The sequence below is a fragment of the Agaricus bisporus genome (genome assembly GCF_000300575.1).
Source record: "Agaricus bisporus var. bisporus H97 unplaced genomic scaffold AGABI2scaffold_3, whole genome shotgun sequence".
Lineage (NCBI taxonomy): Eukaryota > Fungi > Basidiomycota > Agaricomycetes > Agaricales > Agaricaceae > Agaricus > Agaricus bisporus.
Genome location: NW_006267366.1, coordinates 1,472,238 through 1,489,099, shown reverse-complemented (window position 1 = coordinate 1,489,099; position 16,862 = coordinate 1,472,238). Strand labels below are relative to the sequence as shown.

Below are 16,862 nucleotides of genomic sequence, written 5' to 3'. Positions count from 1 at the left end.
GTAGTGTTTAACCACCCTTCTTTGTCGTTCTTTAGTATCTAGCGCTACCTGTTGACCTAAGTATTTAGCGCCCTTATTTTTTTCTGCTCACCTCCCGCTTAATTCTCCCTTCGTTGTCATGCACTGGTTGTGGATTTTGTTTCGTAGTTATGGGTTTCGAGTACATACTTGCGTAGTGTACAACATTGGATGGATACCAGGATTTCCTTTTCGGGACAGAGGCTGTTTCTTTCATCAGCGCAGTCAAGTGTCTACTCTATCATAACACCTACACTCCTTACACCATCTCTCCATCCACCCAAGAGGTTCTAGTAACGGCGTCGTCAAACACTCGGATGCGCTCTGGGACTGCTTTACTACAAAATGTTTTATGAGCTGGAATTCCAGGCGCTTTTCCTCTTCAACTTCTTGGGATGGATCAACTTGTTGCTTCTCGCAAGTGGCGTGAGCGCAAAATCCGATGGGACATCCATAGCTTTACGCCCGAGGTTCTTGCCGAGGGAGCAGCTCACTACCTTACCCCTTGTTATCAGAAGGTCTCCTGCTGAACCAACTAAAGTAGTTGTGAATGCTACTTCTACGACCAATGCCACACAACCGAATATCACGCAAGCAAACGCAGGATGGAGTGCAGTTACGCAGGGAGCGGATAAGCAGTGCGTTGTCCTGATTCTCTCACAGAAGTCCACAATCTCATAATTCGATCGCTCTCTAAAATGTAAGGTCGTATTATGTTCTGATGAAGATTGGGGGCATCAACTTTCGACTGGTGCTCGATACTGCTTCGTCGGATCTTTGGGTGGTCTCTTCGGGGTGTGAGACCGAAACTTGCAAGTCACTTCCAAAGTATCCTTTGGACTATTCTAGTCCCACTTTTCAGTCTGTCAATGAGAATTTGACGGCTTTTGGAGAGAGTTTTGGAGATGGTACATGTATGTATTTGACCCTTTGTTCACTGGATGATTTTTCAATCATTGATGTCTGGGTGTTCGTATTACAGATGCGAACGGTTTTGTTGCGATGGAAGAGATAGAAATGGGTGGATTGACAGTGTCGGGTCAAGCTATGGGTGAGTTCAGAATGCCTTGACTTATGTGAATATGTGCTGAATGATATTTCTGTATGTCAGGGTTCGTTACGAACTCTAGCGTAGTCCTTGCAGATCAAGAGAGTGGAATTGTTGGTATGGGGTTCCAAAGACTTTCAACGGTATCTAATAAAGTCGCCAATTGTGAGTTGGGTTGTATAACCTTTGCCATCTAGAATTCTGAAGAACGAAACTATTAGCAACGACGTTACTCTCTCGTCTCGTGCAGCAGGGACTCCCTTATCCAATGTTTGGATTAAGTTTGAATAGGCAGGGTGGCTCTCTTTCTCTGGGTGCCATTGATGCTTCCATCGTTACCTCTCCTCACAACCTCAGTTGGAATAGCGTTACCGAGTTCTCCCCCTTTGGTGCTGAGAGCAATGCGTCCAGTTATCTACATTGGGCGATACCGTTATCCTCGTTCAGTGTGAATGGGACTCAGCTAACGCCCATACCCAGTCAAGCTGCCGCTACCCGAAATGTATCACTTGCGTTGTTGGATGTGTATGTTTTATTTTGGTCTAATATTTCATACTCGCATTTAACGCCTTCCCAGAGGCACATTTGGCATGTACGGCCCTTTCCAAGACGTGTGTCTTCCGTTTCACGTATGTTTAAGAACAGTTGATTGATATCCGGTGCAGGTTGTGCGGCTTTATGACATGATCGACGGAGCTCGACTTGTTGATGCTGACAGTGAGCTGCATTGTTCGCTGGCGCAGTTCCGATATTCATTTTCCAACTAGGCGGACAGTGGATCGTACCGTGCACGACAAGCATCTTACTCTCCTTTACGTTTGGGTGAGTGAATGCCGAGTCGGATCTCAAAGAATCTCTCGTGCTGATCACCTGTACAAAGCTCAAGGGAATACTTTTTACGTCCTGAAGATTATATTATTGGACCTGCTTCTGGAAATCCGAATCTGTGTCTTTCATGGCCAAGAGGTCTTCCTCCTTCGTCCGATGGGATAGACTGGCAGATGGGTAAGTCATCAGTTGAACGCGAGCGCTGCTTTTTATCTTAACGACGCGTATAAAAAAAAGGTTCCGCTTTTCTACAGACCGTTTATTCCGTTTTCAGGTATATTGATCTTGCTCCTTGTGCTTTATGGCTTCTCCTCACCTATTTTACAGTTATGGTATTGATAGGAGAGAACCTCCCAAGATCGGTTTATACCCTCTCAATGACAACCAGACAAACATCACTTCTGGATCGACACAGATGTCTTCCACAGTGTTCGCGCCTCAAACTACCATTGATACTACTCTTCCCAACTTCCTCGTCCCAACACCTACATTTACAACACCTCCATATACATTCAATACATCCGTTCCAGCAAGCTTAGGCGGTATAGTGAGCTCTGGATTGGCATCAAGCACCTATAGACCTATACTTGTCGAGGCGTCGGCGACGATGGGATTTAATGCTTCGGCAATACCGACCGTTTCACCTGCACCTATAGTTGTTACAGTGACGATGTCGGATGGTAAGACGTCCGTGACAACTTTGTCTAATGCGAAAGTTACACTTGGCGTACCTCCTGGATCGAGCGGTGCTATTGGTGTTGAAGTTCCTGATTCGCTGTTTTACGCTGTGTTGATGATGCTCTGTGTTGGAATTATCATGCAAGTTTAGGATTAATTACCAAATTCTGAACCCTATTGGTGAAGAACTTTCGTGTGTTCTTTCTTTTTTCCTTGCCCTCTCTTTCAATCGTTTGCATAATTAGTTTTGCATTTCGGCGAGGTCTGTATTCATTTTTGGCACTTTGCCCTGGATATTTTTCTTTTTAGGATGCGGACCTCGTTTCTTATATCATTCGTTTACTTATTAGTATATATGTATCTTTGCATTCTTCGTATAGTCTATCTTTCATTTACACCTGTTACTGCATTCGCAGTGCTCAAGCCAAGATCTTCACGGCTCACACTAGTTGTCGGTGGTTCGTGTTTGAAGTGCCAGCAGTCAGCGTTGTCGGTCTGATTGTGCACATCGCGGACGACATGTCTGAATTTGATTGAAATGACGTCAATGAATTGACTGACTGTTCATGCTCTCTTTTCTTCGCCCACAACTCTCTCGTCATTTCAATCTTCGCCACAGATGGCTACACTCGTCTTCTTCAGCTTTTCATGAAAATCCTCTGGTAGTCCCTCTCTTTCCCTTTTGGATACAACTTCTTACACCTCATGGCAGGGACTACCCAAAAACACAGATCGTCCCGCACCTACAATGCCCCGTCGCAGTGGCGCCATCCAGAAGCGAAAAATACCTCATGTCAAACATGTCATAGCTGTAGCTTCCGGAAAGGGAGGCGTTGGTAAAAGTACAGTAGCTGGTAAGTATATAAAGTTGCATGAGACCAACAATTCACTCATGCATATTTCCATACACCAGTCAACCTCGCATACGCGCTTGCCGCTACACGTCCTAGATCTAAAATCGGGCTTTTAGATTTAGATGTTTTTGGTCCCTCGATTCCGAAACTCATGGGCTTGGAGAATCTAGGAGAACCAGAAATGACATCCGGTATTAACACTTTTTGAAAACGTTGCAATGGTATCTGACTGAGTAAGTGCAGGTGGTGCACTTATTCCTATGACGAATAATGGGATTCCAACCATGTCTATTGGCTATCTACTCCCTCCATCAGCTGCAAATGACGCGCCCGTTGTATGGAGAGGACTGATGGTGCAAAAAGCAGTTCAACAATTGCTTTTCGACGTGGACTGGCGAAGGCGTACTGGTCAACGCTCAGAAGAAGACCATTTGGATGTGTTGGTGATAGATATGCCACCTGGAACGGGCGACGTGCAGTTGACTCTCGGACAGCTCGTCGAGGTCAGTGGTAAGTCTACTTCTCTCTCATCCGTGAATATAAAGTGTATCATTATGACAGGAGCTGTAATTGTTTCAACGCCGCAGGATGTTGCTCTACTTGACGCGAGAAAAGGTGTTCACATGTTCAGAAAAGTTGGAATTCCGGTAAGTTCTACATTTATCGACTCCGTGAGCTCAAGCTAAAAGTGTAAAAGGTTCTCGGGCTGGTCATCAATTCTGCGTATTACCGCTGCCCTTCCTGCTCAGACAAACATCAAATATTTGGGTCACTAAATTCCTCACGACGAGCGGCGGAAGAGTTAGGGTCGAGGCTTTTGGGTGAAGTGCCGATGGTGTCCGAAGTGAGCTCTTTGGGCGACCAAGGGAAGCTTGGAGAAGTTTTTCTTGGAGACACACTTGTGAGTCAGAGCAGGGGTTTAGAAGAAGTTCGGAGTGTTATGGAAAAAGTAACCGAGAGCGTATGGAAAAAGTTGGACGAATAAATGGTATATCTAAATTAAACTATAGATTCTGAAAAAATCAACATCTGCACGTCTGTTACCGGGCACGACAGATGACCTCCCCAGACAACTTGAGTGCGAGAGCCTCTCTGGCCTCAAGCCACTCATTCTCCTTGAACTTTGTCCTAACAACCGCAACCTCTCCCATCCCAAGTGGTTTTACAGTTTGTGCACGCCGTCCAGAGCATATTAGGCGTATCTCGCTAAGGTCCATGAAGACTCTATGACTGGGCTTACTGACGAGCTCCATGTTATTCAACACAGGGAGATCATCTCTATACTTGAGGTCCGCCCAAATACGTTTCTGAGATTCAGAAACGCGATGAAAGGCGGCCGGGTCGGGACCGGCGATAGTGCCTCGAGTGATAGAGGAGATAAAGCCGGAGCGGAGGAGAATGCTGAGGATGCCTAGGTTCTGCGTTGAGTGGTTGACGGCGACGCGTGCATGACGGCCGCGAAAGGCGTTTTGTAGTTGTGAACAGAGGTCGTGCGGAAGTGGCATCGAGTAGAAAACATTCAATTTGTTTTTATTTATTAGATGAGCTAAGTAGCTTTAAACCTCCGTGATCCTTTTTCTGATCCGGTTGTCTTGTGTTTCCGAGAATCTTCTGGAGCTTTGAGTTGTAGAGCACAGTGTTTACTTTATTTATTTATTGAGAGGGAAGTTGCATTCTTTCCTCAGGTATAGTTCAGTCAGCGACCACAAAACAAAAGATCATACCAAGTCACCACTCCATAACATGAACTCTCGATCCACCATACACACACCACTACCCCAAAGCGCAAAGAATCCCTCTCGAAAAAAAAAAACATTAAACACCAAAAAAAAAATACCTTATTTATTAAGGCATATAAAAACGAATTGAATTTGGAGGGTTATGTAGTTAAGTAAAGTAAAGTAAAAAGTATCAAACACATGTTTTTTTGAGTCATAACCAAAAAAAAAAAGAAGGGAAGAAAAAAAAGATAGAAAACGAACATTGCATCCAAAAGAAGAAAGAGAAACATTCAACCATGACATGATATGTATTCCAAAAATTTCCTGCATCACAAAAAAAAAAAAACCAAAAAAGAGTGGACATTGAAAAAAGCGCAATGAGACAACATAAAAAAAAAACGTAAGGAGCGACCAGATTTAATAAATCTCGCAGTAAGATAGTAAAAGCTACATTAGAAAGAAAGAAAGAAAAAAGAAACAAAGAACATCAAAGATATTTCCGTCCTTTTGATTTAAATGAGATAGAAATAGAGAGAAAAAAGAAAGGCTGATATTCAATTAAGCTTGGTGGTGTTGTTGTTTCGAATCCGATGATGATGATAATGATGTCGTCCCTCCTCCTCCTCCCCCTCCCGCACCCGAATGATGTCCCGCCACCAAATTCACTTGCGAACTCGACGTCAGCGCCCCAGCAATCTTTCTTATCCTATCTTTCTCAGCCTCCATATGCTGAACCAACATCCCATCCAACCTCCTTATCGCATCCGGTTTACTACTACTACTCTGCTGCCCAACACCATACACCGGTGAAGTAGACGACATCACTTGATCCGCAGTAGCCGGTCGTCGTATATCCAATGATGTCAAAGGAGTTATACCTCCCGTCTGAACATCCGACATTCTAGGAACAGGTGTCTTTTCTATCGTTTTCGTTTCACTATCGCTAGTCCCACTCGAGGAAACGACATTCTCTTGTGCCCGTTTCGCTTTCGCCTGAACAAGCAACGAAGTCGAAATATCATTCCCATGTCCCAAATCGCTTTTCCTCTCCGAAAAAAACGGTGCTCTAGCAGGTATAAACCCAAGTGCCTTTTTATGATCCACAACTCCAACAGGTAACGCCCTCATCCTATCCGTAGATGTACGTTGAAGATGATGTTGCTGTTGCTGAGGATGGCGATGATAATGATTATATTGCCCTCTTCCAACATACGGTGTTGAATAATTGCCTAACCGCATTATCGAATGAGATGGTTTAATAGGACTCGTCGATACCGTTGAATTTGCTCTTGCCCTTGCATCAATGATAAATGGTGAACGTGGTGGGGATACAGGTCGTTGTGGCATCGAACCGTCAAACTCTTCTTCTCCACGATCATCATCCTCATCCTCATCCTCATCCTCATCCTCATCCTCGTCCCCTTCTTCTTCCTCGCTCTCCGAAGAATCCAAATCATCCATAGCATTATGTTGTGTCTGTATAGTATCAAAGAACGAAGTCGGCGAAGAAGGCGCAGGTGAATGTATAGCAACAGTCTCTGTCGCAGGGGGTATCTTTAATGATAATGGTATGAGATTACGAGTAGCATAACGTGAGGTTGAAGCATGCGAAAGAGAATCCATTCTCGCCGGTGAAGCAGCACTGACTTCAATCCTAGGTTCGGAGCTTGTAACGCTCTTACTAGGACCAAAAGAGGTATGATTAAGAGAAGATGAACGAGGTGGGGGTCGAAGTGCGATATGAGCAATAGATGTAGATGGTCGTGGAGGAGGTGATGCTAGAGAACGAACATGGGTCTCTTCAGATCGAGTCTCGATGCTGGCGCGCCGAATTGAAGAGGCCATAGACCTATCCCCACCATGATTCAACATCTCCTGGAAAGCGGATGTGGTGGGGGATAGCGACGTTAGAGAGTAGCTGGATAACGATGGTCGGGCTCCCAGAGCCGATAACCTAGGAGACCCATTAATGGCCCGCGGTTCAATTTCTTCGAGGTGCGAGTGAGATGAAAACCCGCTAGTCCTCGAAGAAATTTCCCTATGAGTCTCAAATGACTGGCTCAGCACACTTAATTGAGAAGATCCCCGAGTCAAAGGAAGGGGTGGTGGTGGTGGCGACATCCCAAACTGTCGCACAGCGTCATAAGCATCCGAAAGCATGGGTGTAGACATCGATCTGCGTAGTTTCGATTTAGGGGAAATAGAGGTATCAGCAAAAGAATCATGCTGCGGGTCTTGGAGATCGGAATCAGATATGGAATAAGGGGGTTTGAAAGTCTGCTTTCTTGGAGCGGGTGTCAGTGGCGTGATATTTGAGATTGGCGTTATGGCTCGCGAAGGCAAGTAATTCGCAAGTCTCGAATCATTCGTCTCAAGCGGCGCAAGAAATTTACCAGAGGGCGTCGACGTCGCAGCCTGATTTTTCTGCGATTGACGAATCGAACCTTCCTTCTTGATATCCTCCTGAAAGGATACATCTTCCGTTTCCAGACTGTGCGGTTCCGTGATGTGTTGCTGAAACCTGTTCGCACGAGTACCTGGCGTTGGGCTCCTGGATGATAGACCATTAACTCGCGGTGCCGCAAGCATAGGGCTAGATGTACCAGGAGGGTCGGATAACACCGATTCATTTGGAGAGTTACCCAACGAGTGATGAACGGCTTCATGTAACAATTGTTTTCTCCAGTCGTCGCGACCGTATATCGACGTGTTTTGACTCTTGGGGGTGCTGGGAGGTAGGCGATCCGCGAGAAGGGCGGCGCCAACAGAATCTTGGACTCCAAGACCACGTAGTTCGGAAGCTTGAACCGCAAAAGGATAGTTTGAAGCGGGAAGGGGAACATCTACAGAGTCTGTCGGGTCAATCACATCGCCCACGTCTTGCCGTTGTACCGGTGGAGGTGGTTGGCCTGGGCCGGGCTGTCTCCACATGTCAGGCGCCTGATCGCGTTTGGAGTATCTCGTTTTCAGCTCGTGCTCTGCCTGTTTGGCGGCTAAACCTATATCAGGCATCCGCTCTCTGACGACAACCACGCGCCTGCGATCGAGGACTGCGTTGACGGCGGGATGAGAAGGTTGGGGTGCATGGTGTGTTTGCTTTGCGGATGTGATCGAGTCCGAGGCTGTTCTGAGGACGGGGCCCGGGGCAGGGATGGTAGGTGAAGAGGGCTTTGACTTTGATTTTCCAACGCGGAAGATGTCGAGGAAGGTTGCGGGGGATTTGGGCTGTTTTTTGGCGTTCATTGAAGCGGCAAAGTCCTGGGGGGAGGGCTTCATATGGGCTGGAGGGAGGAAGTAGTTGTTATTGACTAGAAGACGAAGCCGATAAGCTACATCGTCGCCATCGTAACCTTGCATTTCGTCGATGTCTTCGGGAAGTAATGAGATGTCGTGGATTCTTTGGTCGTCGTCTTCTATTCCTTGTTCGTCTATCGCTACTTCTACTTCCGCCTCTTCTTCTACGGTGTGGGGGGAGACGGGTGACGTGGAGGCAGAGAAGGTTGAGGTGGAAGGGGGATAGAAGGAAGAGGCGCTGGATTTTTGAGTTGAAAAAGAATCGCGGACATTAGGGGTTAATTCGGGGTCACGGGAGAAGGCAGAAAGCGGTGGCTTGTATGAAATTTCTATGGGAGCGAGGCTTGTGGCTGCCTGCGAAGCCTTGGTCTGTGGCGTGTTGTTGTGAGCCGAATTTGCGGAAAAAATGAGATGAAATGGGACGTACTGGCTTGCTCGGCATCGGGGATGGAGGGGGGAGTGGGGCGACGAGGGTCACCTCGCCTGCGGGCGAGTCGATGTCCTGAGAGCTGGACGAGCTGGAGGGCGCATTGGGGGTGGAGCGGGGGGGCAGGAGGAGGGCGTCGGGCGGGCTGGGCGGGGGCGGGCCGACGACAGTTTTTGCGCGGGTACGAGTCCGTGGCCGACGGGCAAGGGAGACGGTGCTGGCGAGGGAGGAGTTGCTGGAGACGGAGCGGATGGACGGGGACTGGGAGGGCGAGCTCATGCTGGACAGAACATGAACGCTTCCGTTACGTAACACACCCTTCTCTCTTCCGTCCATGCTCCCTGGTCAGTCCTACTCTCTTCTTCAGCCCTTTGCTCACCCTCTTCCAGCTCTTCCCCCGACGCTCCTCGCCCGATGGCAGCTCCTCGTCGCAGCCACAGCCGTCTTCAACACCGTCCAGAACTTTTGCACCCTCAAGCTCACCCGCAAAATCTATAGCAACCTTCCCTCATCCCAAAGTACGCGTCATTCCCTTCTCTACAGCCCATTATTCACCCCCTCCAGTCACCGCTCTCCAGGCGCGTACTTTTGGCGTCTGGACCCTCACCGCCGCTGTCGTCCGTTTCTACGCTGCTTTCCACATCCACGACAAATCGTACGTGAGCTTCCTAGCCCCATCTGCCACGCGCCTCATCCACGCGTCCGCAGAATCTACGACATGACCATGTTCACATACCTCATTGCCTTTGGCCATTTCGCTTCTGAGCTCTTGATCTTCCGAACCGCAAATCTCGGTGCGGCCGTCATCAGTCCCGTCATCGTATCAAGTAAGTTTATTTATTTTTCTACGCCGCCGTCGCTAAAATAGCTCGTCCAACCAGCGGTCAGTCTATTCTGGATGATCAATCAATACGACTTTTACGTTCAACCATGAGTTACACATTCCATGTCGTTTTCCTCACAGATTTAGATCAGGAATATACATCTCCCTAGTTTTGATATTCCATCCGGTCCGATGAGACACGAGGACTTTCTCCCTGTCCATCTAGCTTGCACTCCTGACCTGGCTGCTTTTCACGCACTGTTTACCCTTAAGCTTGCATGCCTTCTAGACTATACCATCTACTTTAGGAAACCAGTCTCAACATCGAACCATTTCTAGACCCAAAATTGGTTTCATGAAAGCATCGTTGCGGCTTTATACTTTGGCTATTTTAATCCAAAAGAAAATTTTGCTTTTCACTTGGTGTGCGTCATTCGTTGTCCATTTAGGTTGGGCAATTGCTCTGGTGACTTTGGTTAAGGTTGGTAGTTTCTCCGAACACCGTGCACAGCTTGTAGTGCTCTCCGACAAAGGTCAAAGCGAACAAAAAAACCAGTTTCGGACCATAGCCGCTTGTTGAAATTTTGGATTTATGGAAATATACATGACAGTGTGGCTTTCAATTCAGTTTAAAGGGCCGTATGGAGATCCTACCGCTTTCAAGTGTTCTTGGCTTTCATGATCGCCAGTGCTTTTCAAGGAATCACCGCGGCTTGGAAGAGATATTTAGGATGTTGCCATTGAACACATCCGAGCCTTTTTGACCATCTCCTACTGCGAGATCTATTTTTAATAACATACAACAGGGCCCTTTGGGTTGGGTTGATTTTTTTGCACGGGCCGTCATTACACTAAGTATCCCGGATCTAATCAACTTTTTCTTATTCGGTACATACTCGAGTCACTCGCGTGGCTGTTCCTGTTAATTATAGAAAACCTGCTCCTCCCTGATTATTAGCAACGTTTTTTCGAAATGTTAACTTAGTGTACATTGTTGTATGTGCTTACTCCAGGTAACTTAGTATACTAATATAAGTGTCGAGGGGGGTGAGGGGTGAATGTCATGATCATGCCATAACTAAAAATTGAAAAAAAGACGTGTTCGGTAGTGTTAGTGGAGGGGCTCCTGAGTTACCCTAATCCTAAACGATTCTCATGGAACTGGAACCTTGGGGTTTTACTTCGAAGGGATTTTCAGGGTGCGAAACACGTTTTGAGTCGATGTATCCCACCCGCTATGATATATGATATGATATGCGGGGGGGTGTGGTGGAAAAAAAGTAAACGGTTACCTTTGAATTTATCAACTTCAGGTACACACAAATGTAAATCTCTCGCATATGTCTACGACAAAAACAAAAGTGCCAAGACTAGTGAGCTGGTCGAAGACACACGTTTGATAATCGACATATGTATACTAGTAGTACGGATGCTGCTATCTACGGTATTTCGATAACATATATAGTAAACAACTTCGAGAGAGAGCAATCTACTAAAACACCGATCTCAATAAAACACAGCCTTATCCTATCCCTATCAGGTCCTTCGAAAACCTGAGGCCTGATAGAAGATCTCGTTTGATCAGATCGCTCATGACCAGTCTTGAAATCCCCTCTCGGTTCAAAATCTATAAAAAGTTTACTACTACTGATCGGAGAGTAGAAAGACGAAATATGAATTTCATTTCAGCGGGTTTGGGGAGCAAGTAAAATCACCGCTGTATAGTCATCGCATTAAAGATATATGAGCAAATGTTCCTCCATTAAACACCATTTCTTCTAGAAATTAACTATGATCCGGAAAAGTAAAAAGCCTTTATCATCGGACTCGAAATGTCAAATGTCATGTGTCATGGGAAATGTGTAAGCCGCAAACGATGGATCCGTTTCCACTGTAGTCACCGAACATACCAAAAAGCCAAGGTTTTGAATTTCATCTCAAATCAGTCATATGGAGGAACGACCGATTAATTGGTATTTTACACCGGAGCTTGCAAACTCCCGAATACATGTGTTGAAAGTCAAAAAAACCCATAACACACATGTACAACAACCATCATCGGGAGAATAAATTAGGAACCGAGAAGAAAAAAAAGAAATCAGCTGAGAACATCACCGAGGAGTAACTAAATTCATATATTGGAGCTTCTTATCCACAAATGATGATGAATATGATGTTGTTTGAAAAGTCCTGGCATACTTCTTCATTCATATCATGATCATTAATGATCCAGCCACACATTTCTTGCCCAACACGTGAGATGCAATTATCGTCGATTCGTCACAACTTACGAATCGATGGTGCGCTTTGATCTCTTCTCCCACCAAAGATTCCGAATTGGAATGGGCCAGAAAAACGCTCAAATCATCGAGGAGTGACGGGTTGGTGTATTATTAGCCTCGGAGAGTCAAGAAGGATTTAGGCAATCAAGTGGAGGAGCCACCAGTGATGGTAAGATAGAGTAACGCAAGCGAATCGACATGCGAGATAGGAGAAACTGCTTCTTCAAGACACATAGGAAGAGTTCGATAAGAACACCATGCGCGTGGATAGAGTCCCATTGTCTAAGCGACCTAGAGAGGCATCCAAACTCGGGGTTCCAGTGGGTAGACGCTGAGCGGTGTCCCACACTGCCTAAAATTCCTACATTAGCCTACCTTGACTGGACGATAAGGAACCCATTGGCGAATTCGGTGTGCTGGTTTTGTCTCCAGTGATGGACCCTTGCTCCGTCGAAAATAACGAAAAGGTACGAATTGAGCCGGGGACGCTTAATATGCTGACGTATTGTAGCAGTCTGGACAAACTCAAGGACGGTGATCCCCAATGTCAGGCTTACATACGGAAGGTACGCGACGCGTACTAGATCCCCAGCGGGAGTCAGGATGATGGATGTGAGAATGTCGCTGGGGTATGGGTCCTTTACCGGCGAATGGGTTGACGCCGAGTGAGAGGAAGATAGTTATGGAGCATTCTGTCATTCGTTTGTCATTCGATGGAACCTGGGATAATGGAAGATCTCCAAAGGACTTTGGAAGCGGTGTGGCTACTGGAGACTTGCAAGGGATCAGATGACAAGGATAAGGGATTAGTAAATTGCCTTTTTCCATAGCTAAGATGCGGAAACGTAGTCATGTCTCATTCCTACGAATCAGATGTGGATAGATAGAGTGCCAATTATGCTACCGAAGCCGGGTGGGGGAGTTCGACCGTTTCGTGACTCTCAAACGGAGTGGAGCAGGGTAACGCTGACGGCGTTGGGTAAGATCCATCTATAGCGCGGGAGGTACGAAGGGAGGCAAAATGTCGCTTTGAACAGCCAGGTTTGACTGATTTGTATGAAAGGGGCGGGTATGGGGTTGAAACTTTGGGGAAACCAGAAAAGCGGAGATACGCCTGCAAGCGAAAACAATGGAGCTTGGACGGGAGTATCGGGCGTCTGCCTGAAGAGGATTAGTCTGGCGGACGGAGAGAACACTAGAATGTCAGGGCCGGATCCGGAACATATCGGCGGTGGGCCGGTGTTTTGAAATGAGCCGAAGGGCTCGGCTGAGCATGCGGTTGCAAGATCGGGCGATGGGAAGATGGGTGAGAAAAGCGATGCTGCGAAGGCGGGGGAGTAGAGAGAAGGAACGTCAACGAAGAACGAAAGCATCTTGAACACGTTGATCCAGATTCCGGCTAACGGCGTGGCCGTGTCATTCCGCAAAAGGAACCGCCCCTTGTTTCGCTTATTTCTCCGCACCAACATTACAGCGTGTGACAAAGGCCGATCGCTATATAAGGCCACGCTGTTTGTCATTTCCTCCTCTCTCTAGCTATACTCCCACCGCAGAGCCAGCCTTTTATCCCCCCGTTGAATGTCTATTTTTGGCTATCCCTCAGAGCTCCTCGATGCCATTTGTTCCCATATCTATGATGCGGGTATTCCTCCCGCTCAGTCTTCTCTGGATCCCATCATAACCACTGCGGTCGGTATCCCTGTTGCCCAACCCTCTTCTTCTCCTCAGCCTTATTGGCCAGAACCCCTTGTTCGTCGTACTCTCGCGAGCCTTTGTCTTGTTAATCATGCCTGGTTTGAAGCTGCGAAACCATGGTTGTGGAGGCGGTATGTTGTTTACTTACCCGAGTATCACGTTGTGTTTACCCTTTCCCTCCTTCTAGCCTAGAAGTTCGCCTTCCTCGCACGTGGCTTTCCCTCGTAGAGGAGATTGCTTGGAATCTCGAGGAGGAAACCGTCGATTGTGTCATGGGCAAATCCATCCAAGCGGCAGCCCGTGCAGTAGCAGATGTGGCAACGTTTGCGTCTGACAAGGATGCAGCGCTGAAACTAGAGGCCAGTTTGTTGGACACACTCGACCCTCCAGACAACGCAATCACCCTTGACCTTCTCTCTCCAATTCCATCTCGCAACCCTAGTCCGAGACGTATACGGCCAAAGAGCAAGTCGCCTGCACGGTGGAAAATCCTACGCTCAATCAATGATGCCATACAAGATGTTCTAGATAGAAGAGCACCTGGCGTTTACGGTAAGCTTTTATTACTTTGTTTCACATTTCACTTGTTGAGTGTCAATTTAGTACCCATACCCAAGGATCCTCGTCCAGGTCGTTATGTTCAACATCTTGACTTTAATCACTTCCGCACCATTGGCATGCGCCGTTCCGTTGAGGAGGGTGTGAACTGCCGCTTCGTTACCGGCGACCGTGTGGAAGCGATTTTGAAGGTATGGGCCTAGGCTATGAATATCTCCAATAACCGAATTCGCTTATGCTTGCCTTCCCAGGAAATGCCTAACTTGACCACATTCGGTGCCACGGAGTACATGGACGGCGCCTTGACTCTTCCAGTGTTGAACGAGTTATTCCTTCGCGGGGCTCCCTCGGGAGGTCGAGGCCGTCCTTCCCGTGGGCGTTCGTTCACCGACCTATCTGATGCTGAAGAGGAAGACCACGATCGAAGGAGGGAATGTAAAGACCTTGAGGCTGTTGATTTGACTGGTTGCGTTAGCGCTGTTTTCGTCAACGCTTTTAATGAGTTTGTCAACGCCCATCTCTTACACTCCGAGACTGGGTTTGACGATGAGATGGACTGCCGAAGGAACCGCCGCATTCGCTTCGCCGAAGAGCCATTGTCTTTCCCTGGCATTCGACGCCTTGGTTTGAGGGGTGTCAAGTCCATCTTACCTCGTTACCTAGGCCCATTCATCCTAGCCTTTCCTTCTCTTACCCACCTCGATCTCTCGGGTACTCGCGTCACCCCTGAAATCATGGACGCCTTCGCACTGTCTTCCACGGTTCAGCTGAAGTCCCTCGCACTCGCACGATGTGTCAGACTCACCGGTCAGAGTATTCGGAATTTGCTGGTAAACTCACCGGTTACGGCACATTTGACGGAGCTCAACTTGTATTGTGATGTGACTTACTTATCTCCTTTAACACAGGATGATTTGTATGAAATCGTATCAGAGGCGCCATGTTTTCTGAGCGGTGACTTGCAATATCTTGACCTCTCTGGTGCGCCACTGACCAAGGAGATTCTTGAACGCTTTAAGCCTCAACTGAAGCTTCGTTCTCTTGGATTATCTCATATATCTCGTCTTGAACTCAAAGTCATTCAAAAGTTCATGATTGAGAAGTCGCCAAATGTTGAGGTCCTGACTTTGATCAGCACCTCACCTGAGCTTGATTTTCTTCTGCGTCCTAACAGCGGGTCCACTCCTCGTAACGCGGTTATCAACTTGCACAGTCACCTTATCCGCCCCCTTGCCACACCACCGTTCTCATTCAGTATCAGTGGGAGCAACGGACCTTTACCTCCCCGCACGCGACTGCGAGTGGTTGAGCTTTCTCCTGCCATGTTGGGTGCTCTAGGTGTTGGCGCTGGTGCGTGGCGCATAATCAGGAGCAAGGGTGGCCGGGGATGGTACGTCGACACAGCGTGTACTTGGGTGGCGGAACCCGGATCAGGATCCCAAAGTGTGCTCAAACGAGACCTACCGCCTGGTCATCCTTACCGTGTTGAAATGGAACGTTTATCCGATGCTAAGGGGAACGTAAGCAGCGGAACCGGCTGGCATGCTCGTAAGATGGAGGTACGTCAATAAACGTAGGTGTCTTGTTCGTCTAGCTGACGTCTTGGGATGGCAGGTTCTCCATGGCTATGGCATGCTCGGACGCGAGGACGGTCTGTACGGTGCCGTTTCTTTTGCCTATCAGGGATGAGATGAGTGTCAGACCCATTGTCGACTCATATAAGCTCCCCTGATCCAAACAAAACAAAACGTCATACTCGGCCGCGCAAGCGTTCACATAAGGAATCGCCACTGACAAAAGCAATACAAGAATCAAAAAATAAAATAAAATAAAAATGACTAACGCCGAAGCACAGTCCCGCGGCGGGTATTGCATTCTTTTATCCGATCATTCGTCGTTCTGTTGACTTGTTATGACCCTTCTTTTTTTATTACCCTTGTCTTTTGGGCTCTGGTTGTTCGTGCAATATTTTCTTTTTGTTGTTTTGTTTTCAGCGTTCCTGCATTATCATTCCATCCATGTTATTATTTTTAGCAAGCCCATACTAGTAGGTTCAATTGTATTTTTAGAGTCCACAATATAAGAGTTAATAGTCACCTATTATTATTACGATAAACAAAGCAGGCAGTACTAATACACTGCACACAGCCATTCGATTCCGGAGATGTACGGGGCAGTGGCACGTGTCCCGCCGCGCATTCACTCACAACAACAACAGTGGCGCGTCCACCGTTGTCAGCTGCCCTCAACCCGAAGCACATCAGGTGTATATTTAGGTCGCCTCAAGAGCTCGATTTTCCCGTCCTTTTTTCTTTCTCCCCCCACCCACTAATCTCGAACTCTTCCCCACCCACAATATCCTCGTAGCAATCCCCCGACCAGCCACACTCCAAGAATGCTTGACTCGAGCCGTTCGGCTAAATCATCCGAAAGATCTACCAGTGCAGAATACGCGCCTCTTTCTGCAACCCAGTCCAACCAACATCCTGCAACAATCGCCGAGGCTACTGAACCTAAAGACAAAGAAGCCTCGATATCTCTACCTCAAGACAACGCACCCGTGCCCGAGTCGTTGGTGTCTCGTATAACAAGGAGGCGTACTGTTCACACCGACGCCACAAATGCCACACATGATA

General features: G+C 47.4%; 5 protein-coding genes across 5 annotated transcripts; 4 read left to right on the top strand and 1 right to left on the bottom strand.

Annotated features, from left to right (window-relative positions):
• Window positions 1-288: 288 nt before the first annotated feature.
• On the top strand, window positions 289-2,796 carry AGABI2DRAFT_218475 (hypothetical protein). The gene is made up of 11 exons (XM_006459287.1): window positions 289-656; window positions 724-932; window positions 1,001-1,069; window positions 1,130-1,231; window positions 1,288-1,591; window positions 1,644-1,677; window positions 1,732-1,783; window positions 1,834-1,888; window positions 1,947-2,071; window positions 2,132-2,168; window positions 2,222-2,796. The coding sequence occupies exons 1-11, from the start codon at window positions 364-366 to the stop codon at window positions 2,721-2,723; spliced, it is 1,782 nt and encodes a 593-aa protein (XP_006459350.1). The 5' UTR covers window positions 289-363; the 3' UTR covers window positions 2,724-2,796.
• Window positions 2,797-3,162: 366 nt separating this feature from the next.
• On the top strand, window positions 3,163-4,641 carry AGABI2DRAFT_218472 (hypothetical protein). The gene is made up of 6 exons (XM_006459286.1): window positions 3,163-3,234; window positions 3,285-3,426; window positions 3,486-3,617; window positions 3,670-3,936; window positions 3,988-4,073; window positions 4,124-4,641. The coding sequence occupies exons 2-6, from the start codon at window positions 3,321-3,323 to the stop codon at window positions 4,409-4,411; spliced, it is 879 nt and encodes a 292-aa protein (XP_006459349.1). The 5' UTR covers window positions 3,163-3,234; window positions 3,285-3,320; the 3' UTR covers window positions 4,412-4,641.
• A 63-nt stretch (window positions 4,642-4,704) lies between these two features.
• AGABI2DRAFT_184070 (hypothetical protein) lies at window positions 4,705-9,147 on the bottom strand (the record flags this gene model as incomplete). Its single annotated transcript, XM_006459285.1, has 4 exons — window positions 4,705-4,733; window positions 5,822-5,933; window positions 6,057-8,810; window positions 8,869-9,147. 4 exons carry the CDS (start codon window positions 9,145-9,147, stop codon window positions 4,705-4,707), a joined length of 3,174 nt encoding a protein of 1,057 aa, XP_006459348.1.
• Window positions 9,148-9,183: 36 nt separating this feature from the next.
• AGABI2DRAFT_134815 (hypothetical protein) lies at window positions 9,184-9,873 on the top strand. The gene is made up of 5 exons (XM_006459284.1): window positions 9,184-9,212; window positions 9,258-9,386; window positions 9,433-9,523; window positions 9,577-9,695; window positions 9,750-9,873. The coding sequence occupies exons 1-5, from the start codon at window positions 9,203-9,205 to the stop codon at window positions 9,800-9,802; spliced, it is 402 nt and encodes a 133-aa protein (XP_006459347.1). The 5' UTR covers window positions 9,184-9,202; the 3' UTR covers window positions 9,803-9,873.
• A 3,649-nt stretch (window positions 9,874-13,522) lies between these two features.
• AGABI2DRAFT_218464 (hypothetical protein) lies at window positions 13,523-16,105 on the top strand. The gene is made up of 5 exons (XM_006459283.1): window positions 13,523-13,799; window positions 13,856-14,220; window positions 14,272-14,417; window positions 14,478-15,785; window positions 15,841-16,105. The coding sequence occupies exons 1-5, from the start codon at window positions 13,552-13,554 to the stop codon at window positions 15,913-15,915; spliced, it is 2,142 nt and encodes a 713-aa protein (XP_006459346.1). The 5' UTR covers window positions 13,523-13,551; the 3' UTR covers window positions 15,916-16,105.
• Window positions 16,106-16,862: the final 757 nt, after the last annotated feature.

Coding starts and splice junctions, on each gene's coding strand:
- AGABI2DRAFT_218475 (XM_006459287.1), top strand. CDS start 364: ATGTTTTATGAGCTGGAATTCCAGGCGCTTTTCCTCTTCAACTTCTTG. Junction 933..1,000: donor GAGTTTTGGAGATGGTACAT/GTATGTATTTGA, acceptor TTCGTATTACAG/ATGCGAACGGTTTTGTTGCG. Junction 1,784..1,833: donor TCGACTTGTTGATGCTGACA/GTGAGCTGCATT, acceptor TTTTCCAACTAG/GCGGACAGTGGATCGTACCG.
- AGABI2DRAFT_218472 (XM_006459286.1), top strand. CDS start 3,321: ATGCCCCGTCGCAGTGGCGCCATCCAGAAGCGAAAAATACCTCATGTC. Junction 3,618..3,669: donor AGAACCAGAAATGACATCCG/GTATTAACACTT, acceptor GAGTAAGTGCAG/GTGGTGCACTTATTCCTATG. Junction 3,937..3,987: donor ACAGCTCGTCGAGGTCAGTG/GTAAGTCTACTT, acceptor TCATTATGACAG/GAGCTGTAATTGTTTCAACG.
- AGABI2DRAFT_134815 (XM_006459284.1), top strand. Junction 9,387..9,432: donor CAACCTTCCCTCATCCCAAA/GTACGCGTCATT, acceptor CACCCCCTCCAG/TCACCGCTCTCCAGGCGCGT. Junction 9,524..9,576: donor TTCCACATCCACGACAAATC/GTACGTGAGCTT, acceptor ACGCGTCCGCAG/AATCTACGACATGACCATGT.
- AGABI2DRAFT_218464 (XM_006459283.1), top strand. CDS start 13,552: ATGTCTATTTTTGGCTATCCCTCAGAGCTCCTCGATGCCATTTGTTCC. Junction 14,418..14,477: donor GTGTGGAAGCGATTTTGAAG/GTATGGGCCTAG, acceptor TTGCCTTCCCAG/GAAATGCCTAACTTGACCAC. Junction 15,786..15,840: donor GGCATGCTCGTAAGATGGAG/GTACGTCAATAA, acceptor TTGGGATGGCAG/GTTCTCCATGGCTATGGCAT.